Here is a 22624-nt window from a genome sequence, read left to right on the forward strand (position 1 = left end):
CTGCAAAATAAAACAGACAGCTATTGGCTATCTATCGCTCAGTTAATTTTCATGATGTGCTAACTGCTTCCTCTAATCATCTCTTCTCCTTTCCTTTGAGGAAGTAGAGGGTGCACAGGGAATATTTTTCCTTTTTTGTGAGGAGGAAGGGAGAATGAAACAAGCTGCTCCTACAGGCACTCAGTGGGCTTATAAACCCCAAGTTCACTCAATCACCAGGGAGGTCCCTGCCCCCAGAAAAAAGGGGTTAGGCCTCCACTAGGGATTAGGCCTACCAACCACAGGAGGAAGTCTGTGTATTTAAAGTTCCAGGTACCTCAGGGAAACTGAGCTAAGCATAGACTTGTAGTAAAAGCAAAGGGAGAAAGGAAAAACTCTAGGCCTTTGATGAATTCAGGACAAACACTGATTCTAAATGACTTAGACTTTGTACCACTGCTCTTGGGACCCCAGCCATGGGAGAAACTCTCCCATGACAAAATGGTACCCTTCCTCAGCTTCCCTGAGAACAATGAACACCAGGTAACTTGACCGACTAGACAGAACCTAGACAAGGAATTTCTTTGAGCAAACACCTTGAATCAGTTTTCTCGGGGACTGATGGTACTTCAGACGTGAGCACTGGGGCAGCAGCAGGAAGGAGCAACAGTAGCAGGAAGAAGAGCCAGAACTTTAAAGATAAGTTCACTTGGCTGGCTCAGATGACCTTCATGGAGAGGACCAGACCGGCCCTGGCCCATGGAAGTGAATTCTGTGGACGACCACATCCACTCCAGCCCTTCCCTCTATATGCTGGCAAACAACAGTTTGTCAGACTTTCACACCACATCTGAATCCCACCATTTTCTATTTTGAATACAAAAGTTAAAATCGTCAAATATCACGTCTCCCAGGAAGTCAGGTTTTCTGATCAACACTGTTCTTGTCATTCCAAATCCTTCAATCTTGGCTCCAGAAGTGAGGTCCCATCCCTATCCCCACTCATGGAAGTTCTACCTCCTTTTTATTGTCAAGGAATGGGGCCTCTAAGCACCTCCCATGGTGCACCGCTCCCTCTCTATCCTGCTCCACACTCTGCTTTCAATCCCTGGGCTCTCCACAGAGTCACCCAGAGCTATTCCTGTCTCTTTCTCTGCCCCAAACACAGGGAAAAAGTCAGCCCAGGGAATCCCCCAAAGATGCCTGCCTCGCTCTTCCCCTTATAATGAAACCTCATAATGAAATGCCCTGCACTCCAATTAGGAAGAAATGCTCATTTTCTCCTGTTGAACACCCCCTATAGATACATCTAATTTGTTCCCATGCTTTCCTCTCTCACCTTCATCGAGTTTGCATTTAAAGGTTATGATCTGTTGGTGCCCTCCCAGCCAGGCCCTGACAGGACAGCCTAGGGGACAACAGTGCTCCCTGCAATCTTGGAGCCTACTTCTCCCACCCCCGCAGCATCACATCCATGCACATAAGTTCTGTCTCTCAGGCTCTTTATGTGCCGTCCACAAGGTGAAAAAGAAGGAAGGGGAAATAGCATTTGGAAAAATTAAGGGAAAAGAACAGTAAAAGAGGGAGGGAATGAGTATTGCTGGGAGCCCCTATTTCTCAGTGAAAGAAATATTCTCTGCAGATGCAATCCAAAGCAAGAGCTGTCCTTACTGGTGGGCCACTTCCGGACTTAAGGCCCCAAAAGGCCTGGGAGGCCCAGCTTCTTTCCCCTTGCTAGGCTTGGCAGTGTGACTAGTACAATTCCTGAGACGGTCTGAAGCCACCAAGGGCAGCACAGAGTGGCTGTGCTCAGATGAACCTTGGTGGGATGCCTCCCCAGGGCCACTTCATCTCAGGTGGTCAGCCCTTATCTCTGTCTCTGATCCATATGAAGAGTGTGGGTACAGCCCCTTCTAAAAACCAGACTCATCCAATGAAGGATGTCCCTAGCACCACAACAGAAAACAGAACTAGAGCCTGGCCCTGGGCAGGATGTGGGCAGGTCCTCATCCCCAGACTTCCTGCCCCAGAGGCACTCCTAGGTTTTGCTCTCCCAGGAGTAGTGCAGCCACATCCAGGCTGATATCAGCTCCAGCACTCCCCTCCTCGAATCACACTCACACATCCCCTCACCCAGCAGGACTAGGGCTCAGAGAGGATAGAGACCCTCTCCCCGCTTCCTGCACGAGGCAAACGCTGCAGCCAGGCAAGCCGTACAGACAGAAGGCAGCCTGCTCGACAGTCCGTAGTGGTTCTGCCTGTAACTGACCCTAGTTCTTCTTAATGGGGACAATGCCTCCCATGCAGCCCCTAGTTTCAGAGACTCTCCCCTCAACTGCTGGAGATGAACACATGAGCTGGCCTGGCTCTTTCCCTAGGCCCTTTGTCTCTCTTCACCTGATCCTCCCCAACTGCTGGGCAGTTATCTGCAGCAGGTTTTTGCCCTCTCAGCAACTTTCCCTGCCTGCCTCTGCCTCCCCCCCTGCACCCCTGTAAACAAGGCCCTGACCTGGCTCCCCAAGACTTGCAATCTGTGTCCTGCCAGACTTCATCACCAGGGAAGTTTAACTTACTCCAAGATGGCAGCACTATGAGGTAGAACAAACTGCCCCCTTAAAGGGGTGGTGGGTGCCAAGCAAGCGTGTGCCTGAGCGTCCCAAGGTGCTCTTGTTTTCTAGGCACCCCATGGTAGCCTGTGACAAACACATGAATGGGGAAATCCTCTGCCAGCCAGAGTTGGCATCTCCTCCTACCTCTCAAATCTGCCACTAGCCTCTAGGGCCGAAGACCCTCCAAGAAGAAGAGGCCTTGCAAGACAAAGACTTGAGGCCCCCCCAGCCTGGCCTCCCCAACCAACACAGCCCTGCATTAAAATCAACACTCCGTGAACACACAAAACTGACAGGGCAGAGGGGGAGCACACACTGGATACAAAGATAGGGCTCTCAGGAGACGCGGCCTGTTGGTCTCCCATGTTAGCTCCAAGTGACTAGGCACAGGGTGGGAAATAACGCCACCGCGGTGGTGAGAGCTCCCGCCCTTGGCTCCGAGCTCGGCAGCCTTTTCACGGAGAAGATGCCTCTGCTAGAAAAAAATGCAAGCATTGTGTAGGGACCCATTAATGCATGCGCCTATGCACATTCCTTCGAGAAGCAGGAGCACACAGTCCGGAGCCCCCGGCCCAGTCCCCCGGCGATTGTCCAGGCCTGGAACACACTGCACATGCCACCTGGTCCTTCCCCCCAGGCCCCCAGCTCTGCGAGCGGTGGGAAGGGGCCCACCAAACACCCTGGCTGCATTGTGGCCCAGAAAGAGGGGACTAATTACTCGCCTACACTCTGGAGCGCCCAGGGAGAAAACAGAGGCCAGTAGGGTGGAGAGGGTGGGAAAGGCGGGGGGGGGGGGGGGGCAGTGTGAAAGAAGGGAGAGAGAAAGCCACAGGATACATTTCAAAGTTTCTCTAGCAATTTGGAGGTGGGGGAAAGAAAGCCTAGTCCTGACGTGAAATCATACAGAGGTCAGGACTGGGTCTCCCACCCTTGTGAGAAAGTGGTGAATCGGGGACGGTTTATCAAACGATCATTTTTTCTTTTGAAACCAGGAGGCAGCAGCCTGGACAATTCTGCAGATGTGCTTGATGAGTTAGGGACAAAAATGGTCCCTCTCTGCCCCCCTCTTTCCCTCCCTCTATAAGGGCTCCCATCGGGGGTTGCTTCTCCCTCCACTGCCTCCCGGACCCTCCCCTCCCTTCTTCAGTGGTCAGCTGAGACCCCCACCCACTGCTTGCTTTTGTACTCTTGGCCTTTGGACATACTGACTGGGGCCTTTATGAGACCCCAATCAAGACCCCCATGTCACAGGTACCTAGTAGAGACACCAGACCTTTTCAAACAAGGGACAACAAGGAAAATCGGCTGGCCCATTGTCTCTCCTCTGTGCTAAGTGAGATGAAAGGGGCCCGCAGGCCCCCTTCCCCACAGCCCGCCTGCCAATCACCTCTAGTTATTAAGGTCACAATGTGTAAATTCTTTTGACCTGCACCTAATCAAAGATTCACCGGCCCTTTCAAATCCGAATGGGGAGGAGGGGAGAGATTCTCTCCCATAAACCCAGCAAACCCTCCCTCAATAAAATTTCTCTCTCTGATTCCTTCTCTGCTTCCCATCTCCACCCCCTCGCTTCTCCTCACTCCGCCCTCCTCACCACTAGCTTCAAACACAAATACAAGCCCCATGGAATTACTACTCCCAAAAGGCTGAGGAGGACTTGAAGGTTTTTATTTAACTCTCTTTAAAGAAAAAGTTTTCAGACAGGCATAGTTGCCCAAGCAAGCCCAGAAGCTGGACAGCTTCTGTGGTTCTGATGTCGAATCTCCAAACAGCAAAGCAATTGGTTGGCTTTTCTCTCTCTCTTAAATCAGCTTTTCTAGCTTTGCCCTGGATACCACACAGAGAAAACAACTTAGATGAAAGATATTCCTTCACTTTGCCACTTAGCATCTCAAGTTCAGTTGCTGACCCTCCAAGTCCCATCATATACTGAATGATTTTGTGGGCGAGAGGAAAAAAATTACCAAGCCCAAGGTAGGCAATTTTCAAGAGAAAAAAAAAACTATAAGGTAAAGCAATAAAGAACAGAGCAGGAGTTAGTGGAAAGAACTTGAGAAAAGGCAAAACTTAGGATTTATTGCATTTTGAAAACAAAATGCTTAAATCAAGCAAGGAAAATGCTTGCAAATCTCCATGCATTGATATAAAAAAAAAACCCAAACCCATTGCCGTCGATTCCAACACATAGCGACCTAAGCACTATTATCTTGCCGAGTTATGTATTAATGAGAACAGGGAGGAGGCCTAACAAGCAAAGCAGTGATAATTTATGTAAGTTGTTCAAAAAATATTCACCTGCCCACCAACTATTCTTTCTGGATGCTCTACTCTTCTCGTGGCTCCTTGCTTTCCTCCTGTCTCTCTGATCGTGCCTTTTGCCTCTTTGTTTCTCCTTGTCCCTTTCTTTCTGAGCTTTCCTTTGAGGCTAACCCCTCAGGTTATTACAACTGTTGTCTCCATGCCAAGGCCTTCCACATCTGCATCCCATGTCTGAGTTTCAGACCACCGTTCCTGGCTGTCTCCAGCCATTGCTACCTGACTGTCCCATCCCCAACTCCCAGTCAACATGTCTAAAACAGAATTCAGTCTTCTTTTCAAAATCAGGATCCCCATCAGTCATCAGGCTCATAAAGGTACTCATCCTGGCCTCTCTCCTTTCTCCCCCATTTGCAATCGTGAGCTCCTATTGATTTTTCCTACCTAATTTCTCCTTCTAAGGTTGTCTTCTTACTGTCCCTAGGAGTTCAGACCCTTACAGCTACAAAATGTACTTCTGGGAAAGTATCCAAATGGCCTCAGTCTCCCCTTCTCCAAAGTATCTTACACATTGAGCCACCACCATTTAACTGAATCAACTCTCCTCTTCAACGTCCTCCAGAACTAAGCCCCAACTTCTCCTCCAGCTTCACCGCTCACCACTCCTTTAACCCTCCACTCTCTAGCCAAACTTGTCCCCTCTGAACCCCAAAGCTATGTTGAGCCCCCCATCGCTTATAATGCCTTTGTTCATACCAGTCCCCTTGCCACTGCCAAACTACAACTTAAACACTGCCATTCTTTAAGTCCCACTTCAAATTCCATGTTACCCATGGAGCTCCCCAATTTAACAAGGCAACTGCTTCCCTCTGGTTTCCTGTCAGTAACCCTGGCAACTGATGGCACATGGGCTGCACATACACTGGAATAGATTGTTGTCAGAGTACACACATCATATTTCTTACTTGTACTTCATACTTTCCACCATAGAACCTTGCACACAGCAGCATTCGAGACAGGGACTTGGAGACCAGCGTTACAAAGAAAAACACTTCTGCGTTTATATTGTCTTTTTTTTTTTAATTTCAGGATTTTAACTTATTTATTTCCCCACAAGCGGTTCCAAACATGAAACCATGCTTAATGTTGAAAAAGTAAATGTGAGGAAGAATCTCTTTGAGGTGATAAAAATGTTCTAAAACATGTGGCGAACGTTGCCCACCTCTGTAAATTTGCTAAAAATCAGAGTTGTACATTGACAATGGAAGAACTTAATGGTATATAAGTTATATTTCGATAAAGGCATTTAAAATAAAAGAGGAAATACAGGACCAAGCATCCTTAATTTAAATATATGTGTAAGGAAAAAGGAGGGTTCTCCCTACAGTTACTTGAAACGGATATCAACATTTAAAATGTCATTTGTTTTTTTTTCTAATTATAAAAATAGGCTCATTTATGGAAAAAAAAATTTTATATTCAAAAAGGTAAAAAGAAAGTAATTCTCAGCAGACATCCACCACATAAGAAATAACCCTGAAGAGATAGTCAAATAATTAGCATACTGTTTTGTGATCATTTTTCATTCAACAATATGTTATGACATCTTTTTAGGTCAATAAACATTCATCTGTATCATCCTTTTAATGGCTACATAGTATTCTATTGAGTGAAAAAGCATAAAATATTTAACCAGGTCTCCCACTAGTAGATATTTAGGTGTTTCTAATGTAAATCTTAGGAGCCCTGGTGGCGCAGTGGTCAAGAGTTCGGCTGCTAACCAAAAGGTCGGCAGTTTGAATTCACCAGCCACTTCTTGGAAACCCTATGGGCCAGCTCTACTCTGTCCTACAAGGTCACTATGACTCGGAATCGACTTGACCACAACGGGTTAATGTTTAAGTCTTTGTACATACATCTTACACACTTGTCTGGTTATTGCCTTACAATAAATTCCTGGAAGTGGAATTTCTGTGTCAAAAGTTTTCATGGCTATGACATGAATGAACCTTGAAAACATTATGCTGAGTAAAAGAAGTTGGATACAAAGGACATATATTGTATGCTCTCACCTATACGGACTGTCATAGATTGAATTGTGTCCCCCAAAAAATACGTGTCGACTTGGTTAGGCCATGATTCCCAGTATTGTGTGGGTGTCCTCCATTTTGTGATTGTAATTTTATATTAAAGAGGATTAGGGTGGAATTGTAACACCACCCTTAACCAGGTCATGTCCCTGATCTAATATAAAGGGAGTTTCCCTAGGGTGTGGCCTGTACCACATTTTATCTTACAAGAAATAAAAGGAAAGGGAAGCAAGCAGAGAGTTGGGGAGCAGAGCAAGTCCTTTGGACCTGAGGTTCCTGCGCTGAGATCCTCCCAGACCAAGGGAAGATTGACAAGAAGGACCTTCCTCCAGAGCTGACAGAGAAAGACTTGCCCTGGAGCCGGCACCCTGAATTTGCACTTCTAGCCTACTAGACCGTGAGAAAATAAATTTCTCTTTGTTAAAGCCATCCACCTGTGATATTTCTGTTACAGCAACACTAGACAACCAAGACATGGACTATCTAGAGTAGACAAATGCACAGAGAACAAGTCTATTGGTGATTACCACAAGCTGGGGAGAAGGCGACACAAGGAGCTATTGCTTGAGAGGTAGTAAGTTTCTCTTTGAAGTGATGAAAAACTTTTGAAAATAGATATGGTGATGGCTGCACAACATGGGGAATATAATTAATGTTACTGAGTGGCACAATTAAAAATGGTTGATGTGGCAAATTTTTTGTTATATATTTTTATCATAATAAAAAAAAAGTTTTCACATTTTTATTTTGATACTCACTGCCAAACTAATGCAATTTTAAAACTCTAAATTTTCCTCTCCTCATTTTGGACCTCCCTTACCAGCCTGCAAAGAAGGATCTTCTCAGCCAGAGACTTCTAACAAGTAGAAGAAGCCTTCAAATAATCAGTTTTTTCTGTTAATTTTGTTTTTTTATTCTCAACCACAGCTCACCCTGGGTACCAGTGAAATTCAAAATGTCAGGGAAAGTAGAATGCTTCCAACACATTAACCCATGTGTCCCTCCTCTGAGCCAAATGTTACAAATCTCACCCTAGTACCAAGCTGACCCTTCTCTGAAGTCATTTACCATAAGACGCCCCTCCAATCACTCACTTGGTCTCCTCCTACTCAGGCACAGGAGGAAAGAGGCCCAGGCTTGGCCAGGACGCCTCACGCTACAGCTGCAACAAGGCAGAAAAGAGCAGGAGAAAGAGAAACACCCTGCAAGGGTAGAGTCCTTGGAAGAAAGAGACAAGAGGTCATGAGCTCTGAGGTGGACCGTCTCTGTAGTCCCTGAAGATCATAGCACAGTGAGTTTGGGGGTGAGGAGAAGCATGTGCTGAGCAACGACTCTGACTAAATCTGGACAGAAACTTGTTGGGAAACTGTTCTTCCGACACTCCAGAGTTTTAACCATGTACCATGGAACTGACCTGGGGCAGGACTTGAGCTAAACTCTCTTTCAAAATTCCCCAGTCAATGAAGGAGGGAAGGGACACTTGTGGCAGCCACAGGCAGAGAGTGCCCTTCATTTTATCCCACACATGGCAGCTCTTCCTTCCCTATCTGTTCAGCCAATGCATGTCACGTGGGCAACTGAGCCCCGCACACAAAGGACGCAAAGAAGCCCCCATAGTTATGCGGTGACCTCCACTACTGGGCATATTTAAACTTGAAAATCTCTCTCTCCAAGCTGCCTTCTGGCTACTCTTCATGTCTAGCTCAGTTTCTAGAAAGGAGCCAGCCTGAAGCTTACTATTTTAAATTTATTTTTGTCTTAGATGAAGGTTTACAGAGCAAATTAGTTTCTCATTAAAAAATTAATACACATATTGTTTTATGACATTGGTTGCCAACGCCATGATGTGTCAACACTCTCCCCTTCTCGACCTTGGATTCCCCATTTCCAATCATCCAGCTTTCCTGTCCCCTCCTGCCTTCTCGTCCTTGCCCCGGGGCTCGTGTGCTCATTTAGTCTTACATACATTGAAGCTTCTTACTTGATCATTTGCTATGCCAGAATAGTTGAAGTGGTGGCCACCCTTGCCCATCCTCACCTCCAACATCAGCAAACCATCACTGATATGAGCATAGACAACAGTGTCTCCAGTCCAGAAGCAGAAAGCCATACTTCTCTAGACAGGGCATGGGAAATCAAGGGAGGAAAAAGGCCCAGTGACCTCACATTCGGCCTCACCAGGCCTACCTCTGATGTTAAAGGACCAGGGAAAGCATAAGGGAAGGAGGCTTGGCTTGCACACCTCCTCAAAGCAAGCACACTCCTGCCTTGGAGATGCATGCTCTTCTGCCATATGTGGAGGCACCAGCCCACAGAGCCGGTGTGCACATTTTCTAAAGTGGGCAAACTTTCTATGGGGCTGCTAATTTCCAACCTGCTGTGAAAATCAAAATACTACACCATGACCCCCACAGCCATTGTTCATGAAGTTGGAGTAGGGCGGGCTGAACTGGGTCAGAGATGAGTCTGCACACAAGTACATGGAAAAGGGGCGGGGGGGATCATAGCAAAATATGATTTTAAATGATTTTAATCTCTTAAAAGGTTTTCTCTCGTTGCTTGAAATTCTCTTCTGCAAATTAAGACCCTGCTCAAGATCTGGATATTAACACACCCCAACTGGAACTCCCCCTGCTCCTCTATACTTTTTTGTGCCCCATTCATGTTTTTAATTTCCATTGCAAACTACAAAAAAAGAAAGTCTGCAGAAAGCAATTTCCTGGGCCAGGAGCTCTTGGACTAATATTCCCTTAGCAATTACCATGGCTTCTGCACGCATGTGCTCACCTCCCTCTCTTCCCTCCATACCTCCCTCCCTTGCCAGCACCTTCTGCCTATCAGACAGGACACTATTGACCATGTCACAAGTTCCCCCCTATGAAAATCCCATGGTCAGAAAGAGAAGCAAAAACAAGTTGGGAAAAGGGGTAAGAATCTTGGGTGGTCAGCTTAATAGGGCACCCCAGAAGCACAGGAAGTCTACAGCACACAGGCACATAACTCTTAGACAGGAAATAAAACCCCTGCTCCCAAAAGCTCAGAATCTGAAACTTCTGGGGTCCTGTTCAAGAAATTGCTAGGGAAGCACAGGGATTAGCTGATGTTTAATCCACAGGGCCAGAGATCTTTTAGCATTGGTCTGAAAGAAGAGCCAAATACATTCGTTGGTTTGTTGAGGCATAAATGCATCCTCTATTGTCACCTATGGAAGCAGCAGTCAAGAAATCAAACGACGTTTTGCATTGGGCAAATCTGCTGCAAAAGACCTTTCAAAAGTATTAAAAAGCAAAGATATCACTTTGAGGACTAAGGTGAGCTTGATCAAAGCCATGGTATTTTCAATTGCCTCATATGCATATGAAAGCTGGACAATGAATAAGAAAGACCGAAGAAAAATTGATGCATTTGAATTACGGTGTTGCTGAAGAATATCGAATATACCATGGACTGCCAGAAGAACAAACAAATCTGTCCTGGAAGAAGTACAGCCAGAATGCTCCTTAGAAATGAAAATGGCAAGACTTTGTCTCATGTACTTTGGACATGTTATCAGGAGGGGCTGGTCCCTGGAGAAGGACATTACACTTGGTAAAGTAGGTGGTCAGAGAAAAAAAGGAAGACCCTCAACAAGATGGATCAACACACTGGCTATAACAATGGGCTCAAGCATAGCAATGATTGTAAGGATAGTGCAGGACCAGGCAGCATTTTGTTCTGTGACTAAATGGCACCTAACAGTTATTGTCATCATGTGTTAGAAACTCTACTCAGCACAGCAAAATTCAGAATCAACACAAACTGTTATCATTCATAGCATCTTTATAGCCAGGTTCCCATATCAAGGGTATCAACATATCCCACTACTGGTGGTATACATGGAGCCCTGATAGCGCAGTGCTTAAGTGCTCAGCTGTTAACTGAAAGGCTGGCACCATCAGTCATTCCATGGCAGAAAGATGTGACAGTCTGCCCCCGTAAAGATGTACAGCCTTGGAAACCCTATGGGGCGGTTCCATTCCATCCTATAGCGTCGTCATCAGTGGGAATCAACTCGATGGCAACGGGTTTGGTTTTTTGGGGTTTGGTGGTATACATGAATGTCCATTCTCTTTCTTGATGATATAAGGAAAATGTTCCAGCTCTTGGGTCCCGAGCTCTGTACCCCTAAAATGGAACTCTTAAAGGCCTGGCTATCTACTTCTAAAAAATCAGACATTGAAAACCCTATGGGGCACAGAACTACTCTGACACACATGAGATCACCATGAGTGGGAGTCGGCTCCACGGCAACTGGTAAATAATAATGCAGCTCACTGAGACTCACTGGTACAGGTAAACTGCCACGGGCAGCAGAACTCCTGTTCCTGGGCCTTAAGCCCATGACTGAACAGAGCCATTTTTTTCTGTCCTAAACTTAGAAAAAGTGATAAATGTAACTGCCACTACGGACTGTCCAACTGGAGGGCCTGCAGACCAGGACTCTGGGAGACGGAAAGGGGGGCACATTTTCAGAAATTTGGTTTGAAGTGAAGAGGAAAACAAGAAATTTAAGACTTGACTCAAAACTGAATTCCTGAAATCTGCTACAAATGGCCTGAGAGCCACCTAATTGCAGGAGGGTGGGGTGATCCTTCCACCTCTGACATGACCTTCCACCTATATACTACATTATGCTACTGATCCAGCCACACCCCCACCATTACCTTTTTCACTCCAACCCAGTACAAGCCCTACCCTGCCCCCAGTCCACTTACAAGAGTAAGCTCCACTGGCTCAAGAAACTAAAGGCTCAGATATTTCATAAAGATCCCTCTTTTGGCTGATCTGAGCGCTACAGCTAACAGGTGGGGAAATCCTCTTAAATCTATGAGTATTATCATGACAGGGTCACTGGAATGGGTCGGTGCCATAAGTCAGACATGGCTAAAAGTTTCCGCCTCACCATCAGGTTCCTCTTTAGCCTTGACAGATCAAACCCCAAGCCGAAGCAGGCTAGAGAGATCAGTTCAGTCTCCGAGCCAAAGGTCTTCACAGTGAGGGACCAAAGCTGCCCTGGCTGGGCCTCTACTGGCCTGTGCCCCAGATTAATCACCACCAGGCGGGGCCTGGACACCAGCCTGCAACCTGAGCCTGAACAGCACCTGCACAGGGGTCACCCCAGCACCTCTCTCACTACCCTTGGGCAGGACCCCAGAGCATGAAGGTGTCCACCTGTTGACTAGGTTACCTGGAACAGGAGGGCAAGGCACTCAGCCATCCTCAGTCCTGCTGATAAAGCGAGATGGTTTGAGTGGTTTAATGAGGGAAGGCGGAGAGACGCAGTGACTCAGGAAGTGAAGCCAATCCTCCGAAAGAAAGAAAATTCTCAGCCTCTTAACAGAAAGAGAGAAAGGCTCCAACGTTCTCACATCACCGTTTAGAGAGGAAATCTATCTAGAGACCAGCAGTGGGGAAACTAAAGCCTCAGAGGTTAAGGGCTAATGAGATGGTCATGTGAGTTTGGTACATCTTCTCGTCAACTACAGATCAACAGGACGCTGATGGGAAGGAGAGAGACCAGAGCAGGAATATCTTTTCAAAACACCCTCAAATGCTACAGATATTCCTGTGTGAAGGGATGCTCAGAAACAAATTCACTTTATGAAGGTTGAGGGGAGCTTCCACTGAATGCCAAGACCTGGGAAGACAGTTTCTTCAGACAATCTTCTAAGTCAGCACCCATTGCCATTGAGTCAACTCAGAATCCGAGCAACCCTGTAGGACAGAGGAGAACTGCCCCATAGGGTTTTCAAGGCTGTAAATCTTTATGGAAGCAGACTGCCACATCTTTCTCCCATAGAGTAGACGGTAGGTTCGAACCACCAACCTTTTGGTTAGTAGCCAAGCCCTTAACCACTGCACCACCAGGGCTCCTTTCCTCAGTAGGCTTTTCCAAACACATGCACACGCCAAGCCAGGGACTTGGGAGACAGAGCATGTATATAGTTGTATTAAGTGTGTTGCGTGTATACACATCTGTCTATGCTAGAATTTACTTTTTAGGACCAAAGGGCCATATTAGATTAAAAATTCTTCCCAGACTACCATTTGAGAAGAATTTTGTTTATTTTGTCGCTTCTTCAAGTCTGAGTGGGGTAAGGGGAAGTATTCATGAGGCTCAAAAGAAAAAAAAAAAAAAGTCAAAATGAGGAAGACGAGCATGAAGATCCGGATCTTGGAACCATTGGTTCCAGGCCCTAACTCGTGATGTCAGAAGGAATCATTGGGGTGGATGATACCCTTTCCCACCTGCCTCACGGCCCCAGGGAAGAAAGGGTGGGAAGGGTGGAGAGGGGTCAGAGTCAGCTTGAAGTGTTGTGTCCCTTGAGCGGGGAGAAGCACAGGTCAGATAAGAGGAGAGAGAGCTTCTCCGTAGCACCTTCATTTGAGGGGTAACACCCACATCCTGACGGCTACACCTTGTACCTCCAAAGCTCCATCTCCAGGAATTCCCTTTGAACCTCCGGCTGTAACCCAGAGTTAGAGACAGAGCAGTGGGTACAATTACACACTTGCTTGGAAGGGGGGTGTGTGTGCTGCATGTGACAGGCCATGAAAGGTCCCTGCCTATAAAACAGACTGGAAAACAAACCCTTAATTTAAATGTTAATGAAAGTGCTGTGGAGACATCAGAGGCTTCCCGGCTGCTTAGAGAACAGCTACACCAGCCACAGAATTTATGGCTCCCCTTCACCCTCCCACCTCCCTCTCTGCCTCATCACCCACTGAAGTTTAAAAGAGTTTAAAAAAAAAAAAAAAGCTAATTTTAACATTAACTCCATGCTTCCACCTTGGGATGTGATTGCTAAATTATCTGTTGGCAGAACGGTGATCAAAGGTGGAAAAACACAGGCACATTGCACACACAACCTCCAAAAGTCAGGAGCAGCTAAGGCAGGAAAATTACCTTCTCTCTTCCTGATGAGGGAAGAGTAGAAGAAATAGTAGTGCAGGTAGGGCCTGGAGCCAGGAGAGAAGGAGTGAGATAGAGAGACAGAGACAGACAGAAACAGATCCAGAAGGAAAGAACATACACACTGAGACCAAGGGATGGAAAGGTCTCCCTATTCACAGGGGCAGTCTGGATGCATCGACTGTATCCACAGTACCCAATCCTCTGCAGCAGCCTCTGTTTCTATTTGTAGTGCTTTATTTAAGTCAGCTTTTGACAACTCAACCAACTTGTTGGCCCCGGATGGAGTCGCTCCCACAAATGGGTTCTGGGCCAGCCAGGCCTGGGCGGATTGCTGGTCTCCGGCCAACAGCTCAGCACATGAGCCTCCTTGTGCCCATCCTGCCCCAGGGAATGGCAGAAATCCAAGGTCTTGAGGAAGTGAAACCCACCCCCTGTGGCATTTGGTCCTTGTTGCTGATGGATATGACTGCCTGACAGGCCTCAATTAGCACAGGCAATGAACTCTAGGGTGGGCGCTGCACTGAGATCTGGCAGGACTTGACTCCAATTCAATTGTGTCCCCACACTGCTCCCTTCCCAATTCCAGGTTATTTCAGCCTGGGCCAGTGGGCCCACCTAGCCTTGCCCAGAGCTTCCTACTTTTTTCGATTGCCATGAGGTCCCTCCAGTCACGCCAGCCCCTGACCCATGGCCCCTCCATGGTGTCTTTGCACCTCTGGCTTTCTCATCCAGGGACGCCATGTGCAGAAGGATCTCTCCTGTGTGCTCTGCAGCCTGGCAAAGGGAACACTGAGCCACTCTTTGCCCTGCTCTTCCAGTCTCATTTCCCTAGACAGGCCCCAGAGGACACACTGCTCCTCTGCCCCTGACCCTGGGAAGGCAAAACAGAGAAGGCACTGAGGCACCCATCGTCCATGCCATCAGGAGCACTGGCCACAATGTGAAGCTCTACAAAATCATCCATGAAATCCTTCTTTAGGTTAACAAGGTTAGGGGTCCCCTTCAAGACACAGATCTCCATTACCAACCAGAAAAAGCAAACTCGGAGGCACAAGCTTTACTTTTGATTCTTCTTCCCCTAAAAGCATTGACTGAGTCACGAAGCCCAGAGCCAAAGGATTGCAGAACCACTGGGTGGGAACCAAAAGAATTCAAATTGAAAGTTGGCTGCCTCTTTTTCCAACCTTTCAAACCTTTCTGTCAGAGAAGACTCCAGATGCAATTACCTTCCACTAAAGAAAGATGTATTTCAACAGGCTGGTGAATATGCGTCTACCACATACACAACACACAGTAAACCCTGTAGTCACTAGGAACAAACACCCTGCTCTCCCCAGAAACCCACCCCCTTACCAAACAGTATACACAGTGATTGCTTTGCTTTCCAGACTCTCCCTCACCTCTGGGAGAAATGAAGCAAGAAGGGGCAGCAACTTCATCAAAAACCCCCAGAGGCCGCAACTCACTTTACAAATTTGAATCGGTACATTTCATGCAGACTTGGACCAGTAATCCCCCCAAAACCAAACAGGCTACCACAGTGAGCAAAGTTACACAAAATTACATTGTATATTTAATAACACAGCTAAGTCAAGTTTCTACACCTATACCACTCATGTATTTCCCTAATGACAGAAGCAAGAGAGAAGGGATTAAAACCCAAGTGTCCTGGGAAGCTTTCCTGACCACACTCACACGATAGCAAATGCTGTTCACAGATGGGAGAAGGACTCTGCTGAACACCTCCATTTTCTTGAAGGGTAATAAATATGGTGGCAGCAGAGGAAGGAGGAGCTGTGGGCTCCTCTTCCTTCCCCTGCCAGGAAAGCAGGGCAGGTAGGCCTACAGTCATTTCACCACTAAGACCCCCTACTGCTGGCTTGGAGGGGGCCCTACAAACTGAAGATCTGTGTGCACTCACACTCCTGGGATGGTGGATAGCTACACAAGTAAGCCCAGGCTTCTACTGAATACTGCCTTTCCACACCCCTCCCTATCTCAACGCTGGTCTCCAGGAGGAGAAGGATGTTCTCTGGTCCACAGGCCTTTTAAGACCCACAGCTACTGCCCAAGATGCTGGTGAAGGCACAGTGATGAGCCAGGGGCCTGCCGGACCTCACAGGCCCTCACCCAGCACCACAGGTTATGGCAATAGTCTGAAGATCTGGGCACAACTGCTGCCTCTCTGCCCCTTCCCATGTGTGGCCCTGCAATGATCTTCACTGGGCCTCAATTTGTCCCTCTGCCAGGAGGAGAATGAAATCCCCTTCCCGCCCAACCAAAGACAGCTTAGTTCCAGGCACTTATTATACCTGGCAACCATTACAATTGTGTACCCATCTTACAAGATCCTTGGGGGAGCTGGCACATAGCAAGCATTCAGTCAATACACAGGGAATGAGGAGAAAAGGGAATGAGAAAGGAAGAGAAAGGATGAAATGAAGTTGAATCTTTAAAGGCTCTGCATTTCCTCACTCTAGAGTATTTACTAACTTCATTCAATTGGAGAGAACTTTAAAACATATTAGACATTTTAAAAAATCTGCTTTTCTGTGTTAGTCGTGGGAAAGTGCTCAGAATTCAGTGGGACCTCAGGAGGTAGTAACTCTGAGGACAGCAGGGCCAAACGTCTTCCTGCTCCCCAGTCACACTCAGACAGGCCTGGTGCCAGGATCTGATTCCTGTTCCACCTCAACCCTTCCTTCCTTCACTCATCAAAAAACTCAAGGCTGGACCTCTTCTACAGGAGGAAGGCTGCCTCTGTAAGCCGTGGATCTCAAAAACAGGACTACTGGTGCCAGGGTAAGACGGTGAGTAAAGAGGGTAGGTACGCTGGAGGTAAAGAAAAGAGTCCTTGTCTGCCACCTTCATGTGGAACCTACTGATTTTCATTCTGTGCTTTTTGAGAACCCACCTAAACATGCTTCGAAGCACACAACTGGTATCAAATACCATCCCCACAACTGTTTATGAATCAAGAACTCACAGTCATGGAAGAAAGGAAAAGGGGTATGGGGACACAGGACAGAATACCTGGTTTCTCCCAGTCATCGACACCTCAAATTAAATCTAGGGCTTGAGGTTTCATGCTTTATACTGTAAGTGCCTGAGTGTGCAAGAAAAAAAGGGAGAAAAGCTCCAGCATTAAAAATAAATAACATGAATAAGATGAGAGATTATTTTAAACAAAAGAAAAAGATTGAGAAAAAAAGATGTGCTAGGTCTCCTAACTGTCCAGATTCCTTCTGACTATAGAAGAGGGCAGTGAGGGGAGGAGAAGTTGCCAGGTAACCAGGAGTACCTGAGCTAGGACTGCACAGAGAGTATGTATTAACACATCCTGGCTGGTTGGCTGATGGAATGAGATGCAGCTGGAAAGCCTCACCAGAAAACACACACGCCTTCCTAGCAGAAACCCCCAACAACAGCCCTCCCTAGAGGACAGCTGCTGCCCACATCCTCCCATGTTCTCGAGGGGTTCAAGGTCATATCACATTAGTGACACTGACAACCACACTCAAGAGGGAAGGTAGCAGAAGACAGCTATCGAGGGCAGGAACATTATTGGGGGGAAAAGTAGAGACAACAGGGATTCATACCAAGTTCCCACCTCAAAACACCTCAAGGAGCCTGCAAAAGAGCAATGTAACTACTCCTGAGAGCCAGGAAAGGCCTGGGGAAGGGTGGAGACTTGAGGAAATGAAGTTACTCTAAACAAATGCTACACCAGACAGGAGGTGATTCTGGTTGGCATAATATAGCCTTTCTAGCTTTTCAGAGTATTTTCGCATACAGGTAGTCCCCAATTTAGGGCTTATTTGAGTTACAACAGATCGTACTTGCGACTGTATTTTTATGATTTGTATATTTTTTTATATATGTATGTATTAAAATATATCTGTAAATTTATATGTCATGTTTCCAACCCCTAAAAACAAATAAAGATTAGATTTATAAAGATACTGATGATATATGGCAATAATAATGAAAACTTAAAAAATGAGATATTTGACTTATGTCAGAACTGACTGACTATGGAGTTGTTGAAACAAAACCCCGTCGTAAGACGGGGACTACCTACACATTATTCCAGGTCATCTTCACAATAATCTAGTAAAGTCTGTAAAGGAACTATTACTTATACTGGAGCCCTGGTGGCATAGTGGTTAAGAGATAGGGCTGCTAACCAAAAGGTCGGCAATTCTAATTCTCCAGTTGCTCCCTGGAAACCCTGCGGGGCAGTTCTACTCCGTCCTACCGGGTCGCTATGAGTCAGACTCAGCTCATCAGCAATGGGTTTAGTTAAGTGTTTTTTTGAGACTAGATAAGGAAACTGAGGTTCAGAGAGGGGAGTGGCTTACCTGAGGCCACCTGCTAGCTGGTGGCAAAGCAGAACCCAGTCTTCCAGACTGAGAAAATAGGTGAGTTTATTGAAAAGTTCAAATCCATGGGAACTGTGAGAACTAGATCTAATAATAAAATGAAAAGTTTGCTATCCCAGTATATTCTTTGAGTAAGAGAAAAAGGGGCAGATGACAGCAGCATATACCCAATCATCTAGTGTAAAGACAGAATCCCAAATGCAAACTGTTTTTAAAAAGAACCTAAGATACATCAATAGAGTTAGGGAAAAGAACATCTCAAATACCTGTGGGTCAGGAGTTGAATATCCAGCCAACAGTGGGTAAAAAAATCATCCCAAGACTGAGAAAATACTCCAAGGGAGCAAGAACACCCTGAAGGAGATAGGTGAAGAAAGTACAAGACCCAGGTCTTCACCAAAGGTAAGGCACATCAAGGGCTCAGCACAGGATCTGGCAGCGTAAATGACTAATAAATGTTAGATGCTGTTAGTAGTAACAATACTAAAAAACCTAGGTCCCTCCCCAAAGCCAGTTTCCAAGTCAGGGGAAAAACAAACCCAAATTCAGTTTATTGTGATCGAAAATGCTTCTTAATTTTGAGGGCAGACTTTGCCCTCACCCTGTCTTAACGACACTGTCTTCAGCAGTTTTCTCTGTTCTATTCTCCTTGGAAACTCTATGGGGCAGTTCTACTCTGTCCTATAGGGTCGCTATGAGTTGGAATCGACTCGACGGCACTGGGTTTTTGGGTCTGTTAAGAAGGAGTAGTCCTGGTGGCGCAAGGGCTAAGCCCTCCGCTACAAACCAGAGAGGTTGGCAGTTTGAACCCACCCAGCAGCTCCTCAGGAGAAAGACCTGGCCATCTGCTCCCATAAGGATTACAGCCTAGAAAACCATATGAGGCAGTTCCACGCTGTCACATGGGGCTGCTGAGTTGAAACTGCATTCCAGAGGAGGTAGCTGGAATAGAGGAGTATTAGGGGAGGGAGGAGTGGAGAGAGAGCCTGCCTGTGCGATTTGGTCTACAGCCACGTGCAGGAAGCACGTGGACCATCTCCAGTCCTGAAGGTCAACCCCTAACATCTGTCCCCTGCCCCCCAAGTCTTCTGAAGCCAGAAACCCACAGGTAATGAGACAAAGTCACCAGCATACCCGTCACCTCCCACAGGCTGCCTCGCCCTCCTTAAATCCTTACACTTTTCTAGCCCACAGACTCCCAAGCCTGGCTAATTGGTTTAAAAAAGGACAGTACTGGGAAGAAACTGAGGAGGAGACAGAGCTCAATGGCCCCGTTTTCCACCCTCTGCTCCCACACACTTAGGCCTCTCCACTCCCTGCCGGTCTTTCCTTCTCTCTTTCCTAGGATTTCGAAAATGATTTGTTCTGAACAGCGACAGGTTTATAGGTTAGCTGACACCTCCGCTCTGTGGAATTTTAATTAACTTCTCCCATCGTCAATATGCTAAGGAATGGGGTCTCCATTCTCTGGGGTCAGCAATGTGTTTCAGGTCCTGCTATATCAGCCGTCAAATTGAAGAATTAATGACGTGGCTAATCGGCTCTAATTCTTTGGGAAGAAAAAAATTTGAAAGGGAGCTGTGGAAGTGAGCAGGAGGAGGGGTGTAGGCTCCACGGGGTGACGAAAAGGAGGCTGAGCAAAGGGGGGGGTCAACTCTCTCATAAAACAAGTGACTGACTTAAACCCACTGTTGGAGAGTGGCAGCCCTACAGCTTTCCCATTTATCATTCAGGTGGGGGCGGGGGGTGAAGGAAGTGGGGGAAGGCCCTAGGTAAATACTGTGACAGAGCAGGTGCAGAAGAGTGAGTACATATACCCTGCTGGGGAGGAGAGAGGTTCTGTCTTGGCTCAAGAGAGCCTAGAAAGCAGAAGGCAGGATGTAAAACTCACTTGTTACCACATAAAGCAAGAGAAATACCAGTCAGGCCATCATCAAAAATTTACAGTTGAAGCCCTGGTGGCACAGTGGTTAAGAGCGCAACTGCTAACCAAAAGGTCGACAGTTCGAATCCACCAGTCACTCCTTGGAAACCCTGTCCTATAGGGTCGCTATGAATCAGAATCAACTCAACAGCAATGGGTTTAGTTTGCTTTTGGTTTATGTTATAATTATTGATGATTTTACTCCTCTACACATACGTGTCTTTGGATGAGGGCTCAATTGGACAGCAGCCCCAAGTCTCTCCTGAAGATATTCTCCGAGGGGAACAAACCAGAGATATGAGTTGCAAAAGTAGGTTGGCTGGTGATGTCACCTCCCAGTGATGCTGAGAGGCCTCTGCCCCAGCATCTGCTCCAGAAGGGATACCCCTGGTAACACCTGGTCTCTGGGCTACAGTCTAACGGTATCTTTCCCTCAACATTTTTGGGGTTAGATGTTTAGGAAGTGAGCCCCTGGAAGATTATGTCAACCCCATGTATACCTGAAGTGACCTTTAGACCTCATGCCTCTGGAGGATTTTCAAAGTCTCCAAAAGATTTCAGGGATATCTAGGTCAATTGGCATAACAAAGTTTACTAAGAAAATATTCTGCATCCCACTTTGGTGAGTGGCGTCTAGGGTCTTAAAAGCTTGTGAGCGGCCATCTAAGATGCATCAATTTGTCCCAACCCACCTGGGGCAAGAGAGAATGAAGAACATCAAAAACACAAGGAAAATATTAGCCCATGAGACAGAAAGGCCACATAAACCAGAGACCCCATCAGCCTGAGACCAGAAGAACTAGATGGTGCCCAGCTACCACCAATGACCACCCTGACAGGGAACACAACAGGGAGTCCCTGACGGAGCAGAAGAAAAGTGGGGTACAAAATTCAAATTCAAGTAAAAAGATCAGACTTAATGGTCTGACTGAGACTCGAGAAACCCCGGAAGACATGGCCCCTGGACTCTCTGTTAACCCAGAACTAAAACCATTCCTGAAGTCAACTCTTCAGACAAAGATTAGACTGGACTATAAAACATAAAATAATACTTGTAAAAAGTGTGCTTCTTAGTTCAAGTAGGTACATGAGACAAAATGGGCAGCTCCTGTCTCGAGGCTGGATGAGAAGGCAAAAAGGGATAGGAGCTGGGTGAATGGACACAGGAAGCCTGGAGTGGAAAGGGGGAGTGCCCTGTCACATTATAGGGATTGCAACTAGGGTCACATAACAGTATGTCTATAAATTTTTGTATGAGAAATTAACTTCAGCTGTAAACTTTCACCTAAAGCACAATTTTTTTAAAAATCTCCAAGAGAGTGGCTCAAAGCAAACTAAAATATACAGCTGGAAGATTTTCTAGCCCACCTGACCTAATAAAATAAAAGGATTAGTTACATGGGACAAAACCATATCCAAAAGTGTCTCCCTTACCTGAGCAATGGGCTGATAGCAATGGACCAGACTCGGTCTTCAGTCTGGATGGTGTGTAAGCACTGCCCCAGCCGGCCTGAGGCGAAAGGCCATACCTAAAAACAGGAGAGGAGAGGGTCTCATTGGCATTGCCTAGAATGCGGAAGAGGAGAGAAGTTCCAGGTGAGGTGCCTGCTTCTAGGGAGGTGAGGAATAAAGAACCTTTTCTATTCTGTACACACAGAGCTCAGGGTATCAGCAGAGGGGGTCTCTAGAGTCTGGCTCGCCTACCACCCAGAGAGACCCTGGCATCCAGTCCTAGCCGCCCTGTTTTACCTCTACCTAATTATCTTTTTTTTTTTTTTATACTTATCATTACTTACCAGTCAATTTTATACCAAGAAATTAGAAGTTTCACGTTCCTCAGTGGAGATGTGACAGAGAAGAAGTAGGCCAATGGGGCTTGCTGCTCTCAGTAACCTTACTACGTTTGTGGATTTTCCTATCTCTTGGCGAGATTTTACTTTGTGCAGGTGGGAAGAGGTAGAAAGATCAAGATATGATATAAGAAGACAGAGGCAGAATTTGAGAGAGGAGAAAGAAAGAAAGATGTAAGGGAAAAAAAGAATGGAAGAAGAGAGACCTCAAAGAAGGAAGGTGGTGTGTTGTTGTTTGTTTGTTGATAATGCCCAGGATCCAATGCTATTCATGTCAGCAGGGAATTTAGCACCTAGTGTCACCAAAAGCAGCAGAAAAGCTTAACCCTTTTAAGCTTCCATATCTCCTACAGGTTAAAAATATTGCTAGGAGCACATTATCTGGTCCCTATCAGTCAGGAATGTACATTAGCAGCTACTCTGGGCTTAACTCTAATCAACACTCACAGAGCCCTCTCAGCAGTCAATGCATTTAGAGGTCTCCCATTAAGCACAAGGCTCCCCCTCACCTCACCCTAGCACAGATGACACACATGGGGAAACAAGCCTCTAACCAAACAGAAAGGAGACTTCAAATGT

At 46.4% G+C, this 22624-nt stretch overlaps 1 protein-coding gene across 5 annotated transcripts in view; it reads right to left on the reverse strand.

Moving 5' to 3' along the window:
• Nucleotides 1–22624, reverse strand: part of FBXW4 (F-box and WD repeat domain containing 4) — an 87660-nt gene that overhangs the window by 38724 nt on the left and 26312 nt on the right. For all 5 annotated transcript variants that reach the window (XM_049856102.1, XM_049856101.1, XM_049856105.1 and 2 more), the window contains exon 5: nt 21630–21724. In XM_049856102.1, coding sequence (XP_049712059.1) covers nt 21630–21724 — 95 coding nt within the window. The remainder of the gene's footprint in view (nt 1–21629; nt 21725–22624) is intronic.

This window comes from Elephas maximus, chromosome 16 (genome assembly GCF_024166365.1).
Source record: "Elephas maximus indicus isolate mEleMax1 chromosome 16, mEleMax1 primary haplotype, whole genome shotgun sequence".
Classification (NCBI taxonomy): Eukaryota; Metazoa; Chordata; class Mammalia; order Proboscidea; family Elephantidae; genus Elephas; species Elephas maximus.